Below are 20,581 nucleotides of genomic sequence, written 5' to 3'. Positions count from 1 at the left end.
TTTTGAGTTTTATTATTGATCAATTCAACCCCTTATAGTTTTGGAGTAAAGTGCATTTCTAATTCCGTTAACAGAAAGTGTTAAATTACTCTGATACCCCTGTACTTTAATTTGGGATAAATTACATCTAAATCAATCTCTCTCTCTCTCTCTCCTTGCTTAGATAACGTAAATTGAGAAAAAAAAATAAAAAATATTAGTACCTTTTTAAAATTATGTTAGCCTATTTGTTTACTGTTTTAATTTTCACAATTTTTATAAATTAAACGTTATATAATATGTAGTTGGAAAAAAAGACTTGAAAGTAGAGAGAGAGAGTATGTGAGAAATGGAAATTGAATTAGTTTGACACCCAATTTCAATCAGCCATCCCTTTGCAACATGCCCCAATCTAAAGCCCGAACCAAAATTATACAAGTTCTAGTGACACCCAATCTAAAAGCAAATGGACATTTAATTAGTTTGACACCCAATTTCTTCGGTAGAAATCAATTCAATCAATCCAAAATGGAAATTGAAACTGCAACCCAAATCAATTTTTACCAATCAGAAATTAAGTCCGGCTCCTCTCCAGTCTTCCTAAAATTGGAGGATCCTCCAATCTTATTGATAATGTGACCACTCACTTCTTTTTATCCATAGCCAAGTCCGTCCCCATTCTTGTAGCTCATCTAATTCGTCCATATCCACAGACCTAGAGCTTGTTTGATAATCTAAATTCAACATTTAAAATTGAATTAATTAAGTAATAAGTGATTCAGTAGGTTTGATAACTACATTTTACATTACTTAACAAATTAAGTTAATTTTTGTGTACTTACATTCAACTACCATACCACCACCATCACCACCACCACTATTATCACTACACCACCACCACCGCTTCTACCACCACCATACCACTCCACCACCACCACCACATCACCACCACCAGCTCCACCACTCCACCACCACCACTCCTCCACAACCACCACCACCACCACTACCATCACTGCACCACCACCACTGCTCCTACCACCACTCCACCACCACCATCATCACCACCACCACCACTCCACCACCACTACCATCACTACACCACCACTCCTACGTACCACTCCACCACCACTACCACCACCTCCGCCACCACCACCACCACCATCGCCGCCGCCACCGCCGCCACCACTTCTTCACCATTACCATAAGTATCTTATGACTGTTAGTAAATTAAAAAAGAATTGGAACAAAATTAATTCATCATTTTTTTAATTCAGTACTTAATATATTTATTAAGCTTTTCAACTTAAAAATTTCAGCATTCAGCTTTCAGTGTTTAATTTTTCAGTTTTCAGTTTTATTAAACGGCCCCAGACTAATATGAAAAATTCAAACCCACCATTAAACCCTTCAAACAAAAAAATCTGATACGTCAGACCCATCAAATTTGCTATGAACATCTCTTGAATTTTCGAAATACAGGAGGAGAGGTTTGTTGCATGCATACCCCATCTGAAACCCAAATCAACAAATCCCAATCAAATTGAATCGCGAATGGGGTTTGTACAATTGATCCTTTCCCAATCAAAAATCGGATCCAAACGGAGAGGGAGAAATTGAAATACAACCCGTGAAATAAAACCTGATTTATAGTTATCTTAAGCTAAATGGACAGATTGCCTCAGTGTTCATCACCATATTCAACTACAGTTAAACCACGAGAATGAAAGAACGGTGTACTGCTAGAAGAGAGAAACAAGAACCAGAAGAGAAGGCAAGCAATGATCAGTGAGAAGAAAAAATGGAGAAGACGGGTTGTGACGGTGGAGGTGCGACGGTGGAGAGTGGAAGGGGTGCCGGAAAAGGAGTCAATGGGATGTGGTGGGCGGATAAGGAGGAGCTTGGACAGAGAGTTGCGTTTTTGGGAGGTTGGTGTTGGACAAGATGATGGAAAAGGGAAGTGTTGTCCTTTAACACCAAAATCTAACTTCATGTAGTTTTGCTTTTCAATTCCAGTCTTATAATAGGTACGTGTTTTACACCTTCCGTTAATTTGGATTAAAAATGTAACGGTAGCACTTTACTTCAAAACTAAAGGGAGGTGAAATGATCATTATTAAAACTCAGGGAGATCATCTGCCAAACGGTTAAACTATAGAGAGGTAATCTGTACTTTGCCATTGCTTTTATACGTGTAAGGATTAGAGGGATGATTATTCATTAATCCGGGAGGACCATCAAATACGTGGTGTTCTGTATCACTCTAGAACCACATATTCTTGTGGAATCCACAATAAATCTATTGACCCATGTAAATGTGTGCTTCTCGAATGATCCAAAGCATCACATGATTTTCTATTGACTCACGATCTACCTGGTTGACCCGATCATGATATTTCACTCGTGATTTGGCCTGGTCGACCCAATCACGATATTGAAGGATGGAATCTTTTCTCGAAAAACTCCGAATCCAAAGAAGAGTAGAAAATGGTGCAACATCGAATCCTCTCGAATGGAATCTTAGCCTGCCTCAGTCGCTTTCTTTACCGCATAAGGGCATAAGCGAAGTAAATAGATGGTTCCCAGACTACTGAATTATTACTCGGATTAGAGCTACCTGTGTTTTAAGACCCATTTAATACTTAATTGAGATTAAATTATTTATACCACCGGTGTATATAATTTATTGTCTAAGTTATTATGCCCAAGTATCCTCTCCTTTCCTATATATATCAAACCTCAATCTCAATCTCTCCTATTCCTCAGAAAACAACATTCCTGCTCTCCAAATACTCTCTCCCCTCCTCTCTCATCAAAACCTATTGTGTACACCCTCTTCCTACTCACAAGAGTCATGGCTCTCAAACAAGCCATGCTCATGGTAACCATGTCACTTGCTTTAGTGGCATTGTCCATGGCTCAGTCTATAGCTTTACCTCCAACCCCCATGGCAACACCACCCACCATGGTTTCAACCCCACCACCAATGGCGGCACCACCACCGACTATAACGGCTCCTCCACCAAGTGTCCCATCACCGATGATGTCTCCCCCGACCATGAGCCCTGGCCCGTCCATGAGCTCACCACCCTCACCACCGGCACCGATGGCTCCTCCTGAGATGCCACCCACCACCAGTCCACCTGCACCCTCCCCCACATCGCCTGCGCCCTCCCCCACATCGCCTGCGCCTTCGCTTGTCCCCCCACCGGTCGCCTCTACCCCCACCCCCGGATCGGGAGCTTTCATGCATGGAAGCAGCAGGGCTATGCTAGCCTTGTTTGGAATTGGAGGGGTTGCTGCAGTTATCCTTATTTAATCACCTGGGTGGTAATTGATTTGCACTTTTCGTAATTTGTTGTAGATTGAAATTTTATTTGTGATATTTTTATCCCTCCAGGTTTATTTTTCTTGTTTCTTTTCTTGCTGCTTTTTTGTGGTTGCATATTTTGGAGCTACATTTTGTGATTTGTGAGGAGGGATGAGATTGGCTTGGAGATATATCGGATGTCATGACTCTGCTCTACCATTTTGACATAGGCGAATAAGAAAGACTTGGTCACTCTATTTGTGGTTCTTCTGTTAATTTTGTCTTTCCTTTCGATTTAATTGGCGTATGTGATGTTTCTGTGTATAAGCTCTTTGCTTTGGTCAATCCAAAAACTCCTTATAGTTAAGCTCTTTGCTTGGTTCACTGGTATTTGATGAAAATTATTAGAAAATAAGCTACATTGATTTTGATGTCTTTATGGTTAAGCGATATTAAATTGATATCCCAACCTTGTTCTCTCAGCTCAAATTTCGTAGACTGTGTTTGGATCATGAATTTGTTTACGATTTTGTTGATGAGGAAAATTGAAGGAGGGGCGGCGGCGAAGAAGAAGAAGTTCTGAGTTCATTAGATTTCTATTGATTTACTCTCTCTAACTGCAACTACAACATGCTTAATTATTTCCTAAACTAACAGTTTAAAGTAAATGTACTCGTAAGAGTTTCATTTTGTACTACATTTGGGAAAAGTTACTTTCAGGGGTAGCTGGCACTTATTCTTAGAGGTGTTTAGATGGGAGGGAGGGGTGTTGGTGGTGGGATTGGAATGGTGAAGAAGAAGTTGATTGGGTGATAGCTGGAGGAGGTGGAATTATGTGGTAGACATAAGTACGTACTCTGAGGGGATATGCTTTTGGAAGTGAGGAGCTGTATTTCTTGGACTTTTTTGCATTTTGTGACAAAAAGGAGTAAAGGAGAATGGGCTTTTAGTGGTGGAGATGCATGAGGGGATGGTTGGTGGTGGGGAAATATTGGGGATACCTTGTGTCAAAGGAAAATGATGCAAGATAGTGATGCATGTGCACATGGTGTGTTATGTTGTCCTCAAATGAATGAGAGAGAGAGAGAGAGAGAGAGAGAGAGAGAGAGAGAGAGAGAGAGAGAGAGAGAGATTGGTAAGTTCCAAAACAAGAATCTGGTTTTAAAATTGGGAGATTTAGAATGTTACATAGAGCATGAGCACTGCTAGCATTCCATTACATCTTCGGACACAACCACCATCGAACACAACTCCAAAGAGTTTGTTTTAGGGCACTTTGTTTTACTTGACATGAGAAAGCAAATAAGTGTATGAGGTCGTATGTTTAAATTTTAAGAAAGCTATATATTTCCAACCTTGCGCCGACTTTAAGGTTTCAGAATTAGTCGAGGTGCGCGCAAGATGACCTCGAGGTCCTCGACTTCCGGTCATAGAAAAAGGGGATCGAATCACTGTCCAAAATTAACTCCTGATTTTTGTTGTGGGACACAAAAAAGAGTCAAATATTAGTAAAATAAAACCAGTAACATGGAATTTTTCCGCCCAAAAAGAGGAGAAAAGTTGAAGCGTGTGGCCAGATTCGACTTTGGTGCAGTACTGTACTGTGTCCTATATTTCGGATAAATTTGGCAGCACAAAACCCAGTTCTATGCTGCACTTTACCTGTTTATTGACCTTTTTTTTTTTTTTTTGAACATGTCGCATTGTACCTGTTTATTGACTAATTGGGTATTTTAGTTTGGAAATTGATTTTGATCTGATAGTTACTAGTTGGTCTTTGCACAATATTTCTTTTTTGTGGTTGTTAGTTTATTCTCATTGTCCCATATATTGATGTTCCCTTTGATACCAAAAAAGAAAGAAACAAAACCTCATGACTTCTATGCACACACTGCAACAAATTCTGTGTCCTTGCCACCCCTCATTTTCATGTCTGAAATTAACTGAACTATATAGAACTATCCAACATTAATGAGTATAGCAAACCGAAGGGATTGGTCTGGTATTTATGTCAAGCCCTGTGACCTAGGAGTTTGTTTCCTTCTAAGGTTTCACGTTCGAAATCTTTTAAGTGCTATCAATTTCTTTGGAGCAAGTTCATACATAGTATTGCCTTGGGTTTAATTAGGTTCCCCACATGTCTGTAACATCCCTAATTTCTGGAGAATTTTTTTTCTTTTTTTTAGAAGAAAAATAAAAAATTGATAAATTCTTTTAGTTAACTCTTGGTTTTACTCGGTAAATTTCTTTTCTTTACATCCGCCTTTATTTAATTCATCATTATAATAACTCTGATTTTTGGTAAATAACAATTTCGTTAATTATTGAAAAATCCTTTTTAATTACTTGGATTGCTTTTAAAATTCCTTCTTAATTTCTAATAATCTGTCATAATTAAATTCTGGACTTATAAATTAAGTTTTCTTCATATAAAATTAACTAGTCATTTCCTAAGGACAAAGGGATTTATTTATACCCTTGCATATTTAATTGTGTCTAGAATTCATAAATTTTATTTCTTGGCTAGAAATCTTACTTGGCAAGTATAAGTTAGTTTTTAACCAATTAGTTGGAGAAATCTAATTACCATTTCAACCTAGTTATATCCTCCTAACCCTAGATGAACATTTTCAACCATTCTTGAACCACATGAACCTTCAATTTTTTTTTTTTAAACTTTAATTTTTCCTAGAAAGTCTACCTCACTCATTGAAAGGCTATTTCACACATTTTGGAAACCTTTAATCAATTTTTTTTTCATTGAATGGTCTCTTCAATGTAAGCCATCATCACTTCCTTTCTTCTTTCTACAAGTAATCTTAGCATGCATATATATATATATATATATATATATATATATATATATATATATATATATATTTCTCATTAGAGGTGTGACTTGGTTATCCGCGGAGAGGAGCCAATGTGATTGTATGCTAATGGGAACCTGGAACAGCGAAACCATTGTGAGGATACTCGGGAGCCCAGGACAACGGAACCGAGGTTGGGTGTGTAAATGATTTTGGAAATACTGATTTGGGAAAAAAAAAGAGAGAATGTTTTTGTGACCACAATGTGGCCAAACTTGGTAGCCCATTGTGTGTGTGTAAATGATTTTGAAAATGTTGATTTAGAAAATAAATGTTTTTGCGACCGCAATGTGGCGGACTTGGTAGTCTCATTGGAGGTGTGATTTGGTTATCCGCGGAGAGGAGCCAATATGACTGTGTGTCAATGGGAGCCCGGAATAACGGAACCATTGTGAGGATACTCAGGAGCTTGAGACAGCGGAACCAAGGTTGGGTGTGTAAAAACGATTTTTGAAATGTTGATTTGGAAAATGAAAAGCAAAAATGATGACACAGTCTATGAAAATGTTACGTAGGAGAAACTCTGATTACACGGACATTGACGCCAGTTGAATAGTGAATGTGCATGTGTTATTATTAATTTCTTAACCGGAAGTTGTTGAATATGCATGTGCTATTTAGAAATCGTTGAATTTATATGAGCTAATATACTACTTCTATGTCATGTTATTTATAATTATGGGTTAACGGGTATGAGATTATATATTTTTCTGAGCTTTTGTAGCTCACGGTTTTACTGTTGTAACTTAGACATATTATACTAGGGGCGACACTGGTATAATGTGTCAGACTTTACAGATGAGCAGGGTGAACTCTACACCTTGGAGGTTTTTGGAGCCGAAGAGCTGGCTAGGATGGAGGAACAAGCGGAGCAATAGATAGAAACCCTAGTTTTCCTCCCATTGTTGAATAAATGTACTATTGTGAGAATTTTACTGTAATAATGAGTCAGACTCTATTTAGGTTTTTCAATAAAAATGTTTATTTAACGTTTTCAACATTTGGGGCGTTACAATGTTGATGGTGAGATTGGGCCCAAAATTAATCGAAATGCTCATAAACTGGCTCGGAAACCTAAATTATGAGAAAACATTAATGAGTATAGCCACAACTCTCATAAGAATAGTACTGCAGACAACGATCAACACAATATATATTTCACCAAACTTGTACCTCATTTGTCTCTCAACATTTCTAGCTAGTCTAGCACGAAGTGGGTAGGAATTTTCATGAATTTAGAGGATGTGTAGATTATTATTAGAAGAGACATTGGGTTTCTCTGAACCTACATGCAAATGGTGGTCCTTAGGAGAACGAGAATATATATATATATATATATATATATATACACACACGTGTGTGAATAAATTAACTTATGTTTGAAAAGATTAATTACTCATTCTTTCCCATATGTGCCATTCACATTCAATTTTTTGAATCCCAAATCACAATGATAGATTTGGGTTCGACACAAAAGCACCATTGATCTCTTGGTATTTTTAACTTCGTTGGAGAATTCTGTGTCTGTAGCATTATCGTTTTGTCATTAAAATGATTTGTTGATGCTTAAACGGAAGATTAAAATGCAAACAAAAGAAGAAGCAAAATCATCCGGTCTGAAAAAAAAATACTAGACCTTAGATGAGATTACAGAGAGAAAATTCTATCATGTTCAGATTTTCCTTGGTCTCGTATCTCAAAGCAACATTGCTTTGAGCAACAAGACTCATCGTGTGGTAGAGAGAGGATGTGTGGTAGAGAGTGGATTTGTGGTATAAGACAAAGGAGAAATTGGACATGGATCCTATTTGGAAATTATGAGGGCCAAGCACACTGGGAGTTTTTTTTTTTTTGGTCTATAGCTTAAGAATGTTAAGACAAGTTGTTTAAGCTAAATAAACTTTTAGGTAATGAATGTGAGAAGAATGAAATGTCTCAAAATCTGTATATTTTTTTGTAATCCGTTTAGTCCGTATAAAAAATAGGTAAACCCAACCTGAAAGGCTCTTCAAACTTACGGTTTAGACATCGGAGGCCCAAGTACCTCTACACATATGAAATGAATGAACACATCTGCAATTAATTTGCTTCTCATATAACATTTCTGCTATTTTTTTTATTATAACTCGGGCGTTTGGGTCAGCTTATGTGCACCTCTACTAATTGTAAAATACAGAGCTTTGTATGGACTGATCCTGAAGGAGTTAATAGAAGCTAAGAGGTTTTGAAACTAAGATCTTAAGAGAGGAAGAAACTCATAAGTTTCAAGCCTTGACCTGCCAACCCGTTCCGCTTAACATTTCCCTGCTATTTAAGTATCAAACAGAACCACCTTCGACCGGTTCCAAATTAGGAGAAACACAAAAGCAAGGAAAATACTATATGGACTACTCTCTCCGTCCCTTTTTAAGTGTCTTACTTCGTAACTCCAACTTATTAAAAAGACATCATCATTATACCTTTCACATCAACTTTTTCCTCCATTTTCCCTACTTACCCATCATCATTACATTTTTACTCACTAACTTTTCAAAATGGAATCTACTTTTAGAGGCAAAATGAAAAATTCACCAACTTTTACTCACTGACTTTACAAAATGAACACTTATTAAGTGTAACGACCCGGATTTTTAACCCAATTTTTTTTCCTAAATATAATATTATTTAGAATTATTTTCCTTAATGCAATTCTTTTTTTTAAATACAATTATGCATGTAATATATACATGTATTCTTTTTAAAATTTTCCTACACACAAATTACATGCATGCACAAATACAAACTCCTTCCGTGTCTCCGTCTCCTACTCAGTCTCTACTTCCTTCCTAACCTTAAAATCAAGCCCAATTCGTCCATTCCAAATCCCATGAACCCAACTCCATTAAATTCACTCTTATCCAACCTCTTCCAAATTCACCTATATAACCCCTCCCCATTGACCCACGAAATTTACACCATAATATTCCCCACGCCCCACCAGTCCAAAAGAGAGAGAAAAAAACTAGAGAAAACCAAGCTCCAATCCATGGAGTTTTAGAGAGAGAAAGAAAGAGAGAAAAGTGGATTTTGTACCAAGACCCAACCGAAACTCAATCCGACCATTTCAATCTCTTCCTACTACTCCTAGCATCACCAAACGTCGTCCAATTCGGTCCCAAGTTCCTCTGATCAAAGAACTCGAAGTTGTCTTCTCCAAATTCTAAGTTTCGGTTTAAAATCAATTCGATCCAATTCAAGATATTATAATCCATTCCAACCCCTTCTCCAAGTATAATAAGTGTTTATATGCTTAAACTCTATGTTCCGAACGAAAAAAATATAGTTCAATTCGCGTTTCCGCAGTATTCACCATATTGATATTATTTTTGAGTCCTACACTCTATTTGTAATTACTTACAAAGAAGATGATCTTTATGATATTTATTTTACAATCTTTCTGATATTAATATTATGAAAAACTACTGACTTGATATTATTTTCTTACAATATAATATCATCCTAGTATAAAACGTATTAATTATATCAGTTTAATTTATTTGGTAGATTGAGTTGGTTTTAAATGTTTCGAAACAACTTTGCGACCTTCCAAATCTCATTTTTGACGCCCGGACTATTTTTCCTAGACTTTTCACACCTGAAAGATCATAACTTGTTAAGATCATATTTTTTTATTTAATTATCTATTTATTAAATTATTTATTAGTTATCTATCAAAGTTTACAAACGAAAAATCTTTGCGACCTTCCAAACAACGTTTTAACACCCAACCTAATTTTTCCTAGACTCCTTGCATCTCAAAGATGATATCTTGTTAAATTAAATTTTTTTTTTATTTAATTTACTATTTATTGTTATTTCTATAGCGTTTCCAATCAAAAAAAATTCTTTACGACCTTATAAACCTTATTATAAATTTTCGAATAATTTTATTTAGACTTTTTACATTCCGAAGATGAAACTTTGTTAATCTCAATATATTTTAATTAGTAAATTATTTATTATCTATTTACTTTACTTTCGGCCACTTTATTTAACGTCTTTATTTAAAATAATTCCGCGGCCCTCCGAACTCAACTTTTGACACTCAACTGATTGTATAGGACTTTTAGGACACTTATTAAGGTCATGATAATTATTTTAATATTTTTATCTAATTAATGTATTTAATTAGATTCTAATTAATCTATTATCTTAGAATTAATTACTAAGGGCCCAGGAAATTTTCCTTTTAAATTATTTTAAAACTCTTACTTTATTATTAACATGGTGACCATACAAGATTAAGGGCAACGGTCCATCCATAAAAAGTTGCGTGATTTCATTATTTATTAATCATTTTAATTATTATTGATTAATTGCATATTGTGCCGATACTTGATTTAAATGCTAGATTGGACCCTAGAGACATGGGGTGATATTGCGAAATAGAATTCATCTAGACGATGCTAGATAATGGATAAACTGGAAAGTTTTTATTTTTAGATTGCCTGCAGGCGTAATTTTGAGATGTGATAAAAATGAAACTGGCGGGTGTCCAGTGATGAATTGATAGACTGGCGGGAGTCTAGTGGTGATTGTGAAGTGGTTTGTGAAGTGGTACATAAGATAAGCGAACCCTAGTCGTGATTCAGGCATGATAAGCTTTTCCTTTGTTGTAGTTATTGGGATGCATACTCGGTACATAACTTAGGTCCATCTGCGACAGCAAAGGGAAGTGATCTCATGGGACCGAGCATGGTTAGCGGTTGGGAAGGAAAGATCCCGCGGAGGAGATCTTAGATTACAAGACAAGTTAATGGATAGTAATAAACTGGTTTATGTGGAACAAACTCTGTCTTGCTTTTTTTCACTACTATTATCCTGCTGCTTGCTAACTGTAAAGTAAGAGGGGTGGTTGGGTTGGATTATTCTACTGGGTGATTTGTCACTCACGAATGGAGTACATCTGTATCTTGACAAATCGTTTGCTTCGGCGATCAATTTGCCAGAGGGCGCAGGATTCACTGGAGATGATTCAAAGATGGTGCAGTTCAACACGGAAAGAATATCAGGAACGAAGATCGAGTATGCTTCGGATTTGTATCAAGCCTAGAGTCAGCTTTGAAATTAATGTATTTTGAATCAGTAAATTTATCTTGTGACTGTAATAGCTAAACTTTATTTTGAAAAATTATATTTATTTAGCAAATTTTCTTAAGATTTTATTTTATATTGCTTCCGAAAAGTCGGGGCGTTATATTAAGGGACAGTCAAAAATAAAATACTAGACTATAAAATAGGAACGAAGGAGTACCATTTAGGCATTTACATTTCACGGATAGGATTCTTGAATGCCATTTAAAGCATCTATACAATAGTCTACATTTGGTTGCCAGAGGCAGACAAGATACTGCTGGAAACAGACCGCAGGGATAGGTTGAATGATTGGGTACCCCAGAAAATAAGGAAAACAATATATGAGCTGTAAATTATTTATGGCCACATTTCGTTGCCAGATAAGATAAGGCTTACATTAATTTTACGCTAGGCTCCGTTTATTTCGATGTAAAATGTTTTACGATATAAAATATTTTTTTAGAAAATAAATTTTAAAATTTTATTTTTCGGTGTTTGATTGGCACTTTAAAATATTTTCAAAAATCAATAAAATAGTATAAAGAGAGAGGGGAGGTTTAAATGGTGGAGAGATCTGAGAATATTGAAATGGAACGTGAGTCCTGGAAAAGAACATTTATTTATTTATATAACAGATGGTATGGTAGGTCACAAATTGGGCGAATTTGCACTGATGATCGAGGAAAATGAACAAAGAGAATTGCAGTAGAAGGCAACGAGTTCATTTCGGAAAATAACTTACGGAAGATTTAAGGGTAAGTCATTTTCATCCAATTGATGGAAAATATTTTACGTGTAAAATGTTTTCCTAATTTTTTACACAATCAAACACCGAAAAATAGATAAAACATTTTATGCCCAAACAAATGGAGTCTGATTGTCTTTGAATTAAGGCTTGTTTGAATGGGCAAATATCTAAGGGTGAATAGAATATGATCACTAGATCGAGAATTTTTGTGTCAATCCTATTCAAGGTCTTGGTTTAGAGAAAGAAATCAAAAATGATATAAGTACTGATCTGAGGAAGAGAAATCGTACTGACGGTCGCCAGCGGGCCGTCTCCAGCCACCGGACGGCTGATCCGAGCCGTCCAAAAATTCTTAAAAAAAACCGATGGGGCCAACGCAAGAATCAACGGCATCCGAGGTGTGTAGGGTGCTTAATCCGAACACTTTTTTTTCGTGTATATAGTCCGGTGGCCGGAGATGGCCCGCCGGCGGCCGGCGGTACGATTTCTCTACCGCTGTCGGTGCATATAGCATCACTCAGAAAGAAATATCTCTACCAGATAATGAATTTATTTTTAGATATTGTTGCCCATCAAGTTTGTACTTCTGAGTAGTTCACATCAGCCGTGCTATGAGTACATACACGCCTGAGTACGTATGCCATCGGGACCTGTTTTGGGTCTCACAAAAATGATCCGAGCCACTCATGTTGTTTAGGATCCCTGGTAAAGTATAAGATCATTTGAAAATTGGTAAGAGCATTTACGAAACATCCAACTTTGCTTCAGAATTTAGCCTAAATTATGAAGTAAAGTTGGATGTTTCGAAAATGTTTTTACTAATTTCAAAATGAATTGATAGTTTACAAGAACACTACAAAACATATAACATATTTTGAACATCATGAGTGGCTCGGATCATTTTTGTGAGACCCAAAACGAATCCCAAAAGCGTATGTACGCAGGGGTATGCACTCATTCTTTTTGGTTTCTTAACTTCTTGACCAAACCAATGATTCAATTATAGGCATAAGAATGGGCCAATCCGTCAATTTTTCACTCAAAAACTAGCTATAATTTCGAATATGCGGGTCAAGATTCAAACGTTTGGATGTACAAGGTTGAGAAGCTACCCCATTTTTAATTTCCCATCACAAGTTTCAAAGTCAAATGTTTATTTTCTCAAGAAAACGCGCAATCTGAAAAAAAAAAAAAAATAGAGACATATTATTTGGTTCTATGGCCAAATAAAATGAACCTCGAAGTTGGATTATACTGCTGAAAGTTCAATAGAACAAGAAGCATAAGATCATGCCTAGTTATACTGCTGAAAGTTCAATAGAACAAGAAGCATAAGATCATGCCTAGTTTTGGTTATAAAAGTTCTTGTTTGCTTAAATGACCTGTCACGGAGAGCGAAAGATAAGATACTTAAAAAATAAGAACTTTAGCGAAACGAGACCTTAGAAGGATAATACAATATCCCAAACCATACTTTCACGACTCAAATAGTGATCAATGAGATGCTCTCTTATAAGACAGGGTACCTTGAATTCGAGTCTTCGCACCAGATCGACTTAAGACAACTACCGTTCTCTACTCCCCTGATACCGATTGTGAAAATAAACAGAAACAAGATAGGTCTTTGATAGTATACACACATCTGAACCACAATTTGAACCATGATGAAAATCAATCTTGACGGATTTCTATAGCAATTAGAGTACATAAGTTGCACAATGGATTCACTCACTTATATACCAATTCATCAACATTCCATACAGAGCTTTGCTTTGGCCCCGCTAGTGGATGGTGGGATTGATCTCCCAGTATTAGTAGAGGTGCGCATAAGCTGGCCTCAACACCTGGTTATTAAAAAAAAATACCCGAAAAATTCATTAACGTTTCTCATGGCACTGTGACAACAACACTCAATGTTTCAGAAGCACTCTCATCTGGACTTGGGATCAGAACAAGAAGTCCATCCCCAGGGACACAACTAATCCAATAAGAGACACAAACTGGCTTCTTCCCTTCCCAAAATTTCACTTCACTGGCCCCTAAATCATCCCAACTTCCACAATTGAGTCCACTCCTAAAACTTAATTGCTTTTCCATAAGCCCTTCTCTCAAATAGCTTTCTACCTCTATTTCTTCAGAGGGTTTTTTCACAAGCAAAGTGACTTTGGAAGCCCTTTTGCCACCAAGCTTGAGCTCTGCCTCTTCGATGCATCGTAACGCGAGCGCCTTACGCGTCTCAACCTCGTTATGATTAATTTTTCCAGTTTGGAAGATGAGAGGTTTACGCCGGTCTTGGATCCGGTTCGAGCCAGTTTGGTTAGTGAGGGAAGAAGCATTTGGCTTGAAATTGGGGAGGTAAAATAAGGGTGGTTTCGCCATTTCGGTTTCGGAGACCATTCTGCTGTGAATATTGGCCCATCTCCTGAGGAAGCTTATTATGGCCAAAGGGTCTGCTACAACAAGGCTGCAGCTTATGCCTACTGAGTATCCACCACAGTGGAAGTTGGTCACCTGTGGAAAAAGAACCACAAGAGTGGACTTGATCAGTATATACAACAATGCAAATTTTTTAGAAGTTCTATCTTGATGGTTTTTAGCTTATACAACCCACTGTCCACCACCAGTGGACGATGGATGGTGGGCTTATGGTCACCCAGGATTAGTCAAGGTGCACGTAAACTGGTCAGGACACTTCGTTATCACGAAAGAACCACAAACAAACACCTATTGTGTCCAAATAAATGGTTCCTAGAGCTTGGAAAAGAGTGTTTTTCAGATTTCGCATACAGACTTTTAACTTGAAATAACATGCAACAAACAGAGCCTTAGTCCATAGACTAAAGATTCACCTACCTATATAGTAAATCATATTATTGCCGCTTTAATTACCTGAGCATAGAATAGTGGAGAAAATTGAGGATTTTCTTCATCAATATCCTTCCAATACACAAGCTCAGCCTCTGCATCTTCCCTCTCCTCCAAATCAAGAAACTCGGCCACTGTTTTCGAGATTCGTGCCTCAAACAGCCTGATGCCGCAGTCGTTCGACACGAGTTCTAGTACCCCTTCGGACTCTTCCTCTCTCCGTAGCCTCCCACCGAGCATCGGTTGCTCGTGTAAAGCTCTCCCTAGCGACTCCTTCGTCCACCCCGCCAAGGTCCACCCTGAATCTTCACCGGACACCTTGTTGTAGTAAAAAATGATATGAAACCGGTTCTGGAAGATGCCAGAGTCCGTGACGGACACACGACGCGACAGCCGTGGATCCGTCATTTTTATTGGGACAACTGATTGTGCAGCTTCTATTTGTGATTTGGGCAGCGAGTTGGCGGTGCCATTTTTCATTGTTGCCATCTTTAAGCAACTTATGAACAAGTTGTGGTCATTTGATTGCTATTTATATGAAAATCTAGTACTCCCCAAGGGTTACCAAGGGAATCCTAATATTTGGCTAAAACACAAAATTGCCCCTACCTAAAATCATTGTCTAGACCACAGTCACACAATCATCCTCCGCTTGCGTTCTCAATCCTTGCTTTACGATAGCGTTCTCAATTCTCGGTCATGCAGATGTTGAGAGTTTAGGATGTTGTCTTACAACGCTTTCACTACCATGCTCCTGCATGCGCATTATGCTATTGCTCAATAGATTTGGTTATCATTATGGACACTATTCATGGTTTCTGATACCTAACATGAATTTATTCATAGTTTAGAACTCAGCTGTCATCTACCAATACACAGTTTGGTAGTCAAATCCAATCCCTTTAAAATTGTATCAGCGGACCCTATAAAATACTCATTAGGTTGAATAGCTAAAATAATTTTAGCTAGTGAGAGTGCCAAAATTTACTACAATGAACTAGATAAATTGATCTATTCACCTATGGCTCAATAGCTCATCCTATAAGTTTGGCCACCAATATATATGTACTCACATAAATTTTGTTGGTCCAATTTTAAAGAACAAACCAATTTTCATTTTTTTTTTTGAATTTTCTGGGGAAAAAAATGATCTATACCGCACGCCAATGTTAATTAAAACTTAAAAGAATATGAGTAAGCTAATTTACAGTTTCTTTTCAAAAAAAAAGAAGAAGCTAATTTACAGTTTTGTTTTTTTTTCTCAACGGTGTCTACGTTTTGTTTCGTCTTCTTCTTTCTTTTGGCAATTGTATTACAAAAACCACCATAAAAACAAATCCAACTCTTTTATTTTTCAATTTCATTTTAAGGTGGGTGATGAGAAATTTTTCGTAATATAATATTTTGTTCCATACGGTATAATTTAGCTATTCCATTGGAGTGATTACCCATCAATAAACTAATTAATGGCCACTTATCGGTCCATCATCCATAAGTGGATCCTATTTTTATCAAAAACCACCGTTGAGCAATCCTATTTTAGCTATTCCATTGAAGATACTCTAAACCCTGTCATTTTCTTCTTGAGAAATTTTTTAGGGCCGGGTGGATATATCCCATGTGATGTCCGTTCAGTACATCTGGGCCGTCTAGTGCACTTTTAAACGGTCCAGATTGAAACCCTCTCACTCCACCACTCTCTCTTTCTCTCCTTTTTCTCTCTTCAAATTCGAGCCATTCAAAACTGCAATGAACGGCCTGGATGAGCAGAATAGAAGACATGGTACACATCCATCATTGAAAAATTTCTCCATTTGTTTACTATCTAATCTGTACCCCATCATTTCACCTAAAAGACACCTATCTGTTTCTATCCGATTGGCCCCTCTTGATTATATTGTCAGTTTTTGGTCTTTAGCGTAAATGATTTAGCTACCACCGACTGGCGGTGCGTTGAGTGTCGTATGAAAATGTTAAATCACAAAAATACAATCTATCTCAATTTTTTTTTTTTAAAGGGAGGAACAACGCTACAGTCAAGTCAATAGATATTGGATTCGATTGCGCAATTCAAAAATTCGGGAGAATTAGCGTTCCACATCAGTCACGACTCCCACTTACTTCAAGGTATTCAACTAGTGAGAAATCGAACCACTGGAGCAACCTCTGAATGTGTAATCTATCTCAAATTACATATGATATGCCCCGCGGAAGTCATTTTAACCCCTCAATAATGTATTCAAGATTTTGCAATAATCATTATAAATTGACTTCTTCAGGTGGGATTCCTTTTTTCATGGACATTTTCATCTGTCTCACTTCTCCTGATCGACGACTTCACAACTAAAAACTAGGACTAGCATTCACCCTTAAGACGTCGATTACTTCTGCATTCTCTTGCTTGACAATTTCTTAGATGCTAACCTATCGTCTCATTTCCCGACGGGATATAGGAGGCGGATTTGTTATCATTACGGATAGTATATTCGAAGTACTTATATCCAGTGTTTGCCACCCGGATATAGACTAATCCACATATTACAGATATTATATCTACTCATAGACAGATATAATAAGGATGGGGGAGAGGTGGTGTTATTATATCCGTCCTCTTAATTACAAAAATATTACCGTCCTCCTTTAATTCTACATCCACGTACTCATATCCACCCCCAAACTAACCAAACATATACATATCTGCTATTCTAAAAATTATTCAAACAAGCCATCTATATCATATTCCCCCATACCATACATATATATCCGGCCTTTTATCATATCTCTCATCTTATTATATCCACCCAAAATTAATCCGGTCAGCAAACGACCCGTATTTGTCTTGTTTTTTGCATAATGCATAAAATTAACTCTCAAAGTTTTTTTTTTCTATAACTGGATATCCGGGCCAACTTACGCGCACCTCGATTAATTTTGAAACCTTGAAGTCAATGACCGGGCTAACCCCACTACAAGAATAATTACATTGGGTGATGAATGTTTTTCGTCACAAATAATATAAGTGACCAAAAAAAATTTGTCGACTAAAGGTTGTCGAGGATTCTTACTTGGTGACGAAATCTATTTTTCGTCACCTATAGTGCCTTTTGATGGCGAAAAATTTCGTCATGGAAAATTGACTTGGTGACGAAATTTTCTTCGTCACCTATTGTGTTTTTGGACGACCAAAAATTTCGTCACAAATTATTCCCTTTTTTTCGTCGTCCAAGGTGACCCATTGGTGACAAAAATTGTTACAAAAGAATCATGAGGAAAATATTTCACTTTCTTGCTCCTACTAGGTTTTGAACTTGGGTCTCCTAAATTTTGTGCGTAAGCTTTAAGAAACTACACCACACGCACTTTTCAATATATGTTTGAAATATCTAATATATAACACATACATTTAACATTAAAATATATTTTGAACGACATTTTGAACCTTTAAACATTAAAATTAGTAATTTTGATAAACATTAAAAGTTTTAGCCCTTTGTGTGATTGTTCAAACCCAATTTAAATGATCTCAATTGGTGTTGAGTAAAGAGTTATGGCTGAAATATATTTGGTGAAAAAGCGTAATTTATAAATTTCGTCACCAAAGGTATCCATTTGGCGACAAAATAAATTTTTCGTCGCTGAAAGCGTAAAAAAATAGACGATTTTTTTTTTCATCGCCCAATAGTTATCTTTGGCGACGAAAAATAAATTCTTCTCCTTTTCTACTCTTTCGGCGTCAAAAATTTTATTTTGTCGCCAAGTAGGTATCTTTGGTGACGAAAATATCTTTTTGGTCGCCAAATAGTTATAATTGGTGACGAAATAATTTCATCGCGGAAGTTGTCAAAACAGTGACGAATTTATTTTTTCGTCGCCAAATATAGTCATTTGCAACTTTTCGTCACTGAATATAATTTTTCTTGTAGTGCCCTCCAGTAACCCCAAAGTTTGAAATATTTGGCCTCCATGATTCAAAACAAATGAGCCAAAATATACATACATATTTCATACCAAAAATAGGCGTACCCTGTACCGAAATATGCATACCATGCAGTCCTTTTTTGAGCCAAAATATACATTTTCGGATCAATCTTTTTTTTGTTTTTTTTTGATCATTTAACAAGGCCCGCAGGCCATTTTCGGATCAATCTGACACTCCTTTTTTGAGAATTCTTTCCTCTCCCCAAATGCAGTAGTCCTTTTCTCACCATTTTATAGGCCGAAAAGAGGGCTAGTGGACCAGTGGTTGCCGACTTATGCTTCAGCAAATGGACAAAAGGCTAAAAAAAGAGAAAAAGGAAAAAAAAAAACACACAAACCGAACTCCTCCTGCTAGAATTTAAGAACCCATGTGAGTTTTACCTCACAGGTAGACAAAATCAAACTTGATAAAAATAAAAATAAAAATCCCTCCGAGCAAAACCTAAATAAATGGCCTGGGCCTATTCATGAACGTGTTGGTTTTTTTGTGTCCAGTAGCCTTTATTATTGGTATCATCAGCTAGTAAAAGCAAACTGTTAACCACTTGCCTACTGAGATCTGTTCTATCATGCCCCAGTGTTGGTATTGGGGCATTAATGCCACAGTGAATCTCGGTCATTCGATAAAAAATGGGTCGATGTGAGCCGTTGGATTAAAACTACGCACAAAAAGTAAGGTGGGATTCCCCAAAATGAGAAACTTTTAGGTATCCCGGGGATATCAAGCCCCATGGCATCCCTTCCGATTCGTTTCTTATTTTTTGGCTATTTTCCGATCATATTTGGATGATCGATTTCATTCATTTTGTATAGTTCGGCGAGAACCTTAATCATGTCAAAAATTGTGTTCATCGGACTTTATTTAAAACATGATCGGCACACGTGAAAATTGAAGAAAATCAAAACTGAGTCCAAAAACACACCGAATCAAAACTAGTTTTGTTTTTTTTGCAATTTTTACATGTTCCGATCATGTGTCAAATAAAGTCCGATGAACACAATTTTTGACAATCTGAGGTTCTCGCTGAACTCTACAAAATGAACAAAATCGATCATTCAAATGTGATCGAAAAATGGCCGAAAAATGTGAAACGGATTGGAAGGGATACCATGGGGATTGGTATCCCTGATATACCTAAAAGTTTCTCAAAATCTCTCCTAAAAAACGGGTGATTTTGTGGTTTTTCTTTCAAAAAAATCGTAATTTTACTTACCGCGAAAAATGACTATTCATACTTACCACACAATATAGCAATATTTACCACAAAATATGGTTGACTGGTCTGTCTGATAGCATAAGAGCATCCGCAATGTAATAATTAAAAGTGAATAATCAAAACTTGTTACGTCAGCTTTTGATTATTCATTTAGAGAATTGCTAAAATTAGCAATGTGAGGTCTCACATTGTTACTTTTGATTATTTAAATGCCCAAATTTAATTATTGGTTAAGAAGTTACTAATTTTAATTATTATAATGTGATCATTTTTTTAAGTACGTATTGCTAACTTTAATGATTGTGGATACATCCATACCCCATTACCATAGTGGGGCATCACAACCAGACCCACTGTACTGACCCCAGTATTATGCGTTCCACCCAATTGATGTAATTTGTACTTGAAATTGCTAACGGTGTCCGATCAATGCCTGGACACAGTAAAAATTTCTTCTGTTGCACGCGGAGATAAATACGATGAAGTCAGCGTGGTTCAATAT

General features: G+C 36.8%; 2 protein-coding genes across 3 annotated transcripts; both read right to left on the bottom strand.

Annotated features, from left to right (window-relative positions):
- Positions 1-2,733: 2,733 nt before the first annotated feature.
- On the bottom strand, positions 2,734-4,925 carry LOC131332096 (uncharacterized). 2 transcript variants are annotated; one of them, XM_058366163.1, is made up of 2 exons: positions 3,120-3,763; positions 2,734-3,089 (listed from the first exon to the last, which is right to left on the bottom strand). In XM_058366163.1, the coding sequence occupies exons 1-2, from the start codon at positions 3,223-3,225 to the stop codon at positions 2,896-2,898; spliced, it is 300 nt and encodes a 99-aa protein (XP_058222146.1). In that variant the 5' UTR covers positions 3,226-3,763; the 3' UTR covers positions 2,734-2,895. The 2 variants fall into 2 exon arrangements, with proteins under 2 accessions (XP_058222146.1, XP_058222145.1); XM_058366162.1 differs by having other exon boundaries at positions 2,734-4,925.
- Positions 4,926-13,672: 8,747 nt separating this feature from the next.
- On the bottom strand, positions 13,673-15,413 carry LOC131332091 (uncharacterized). Its single transcript, XM_058366154.1, has 2 exons — positions 14,909-15,413; positions 13,673-14,530 (listed from the first exon to the last, which is right to left on the bottom strand). The coding sequence occupies exons 1-2, from the start codon at positions 15,371-15,373 to the stop codon at positions 13,907-13,909; spliced, it is 1,089 nt and encodes a 362-aa protein (XP_058222137.1). The 5' UTR covers positions 15,374-15,413; the 3' UTR covers positions 13,673-13,906.
- Between the last annotated feature and the right edge of the window lie 5,168 nt (positions 15,414-20,581).

Source organism: Rhododendron vialii, chromosome 7a (genome assembly GCF_030253575.1).
Source record: "Rhododendron vialii isolate Sample 1 chromosome 7a, ASM3025357v1".
Lineage (NCBI taxonomy): Eukaryota > Viridiplantae > Streptophyta > Magnoliopsida > Ericales > Ericaceae > Rhododendron > Rhododendron vialii.
This window is presented reverse-complemented; position numbering and strand designations above follow the sequence as displayed.

Coding starts and splice junctions, on each gene's coding strand:
- LOC131332096 (XM_058366162.1), bottom strand. CDS start 3,225: ATGAAAGCTCCCGATCCGGGGGTGGGGGTAGAGGCGACCGGTGGGGGG.
- LOC131332091 (XM_058366154.1), bottom strand. CDS start 15,373: ATGGCAACAATGAAAAATGGCACCGCCAACTCGCTGCCCAAATCACAA. Junction 14,531..14,908: donor CTCCACTATTCTATGCTCAG/GTAATTAAAGCG, acceptor CTTTTTCCACAG/GTGACCAACTTCCACTGTGG.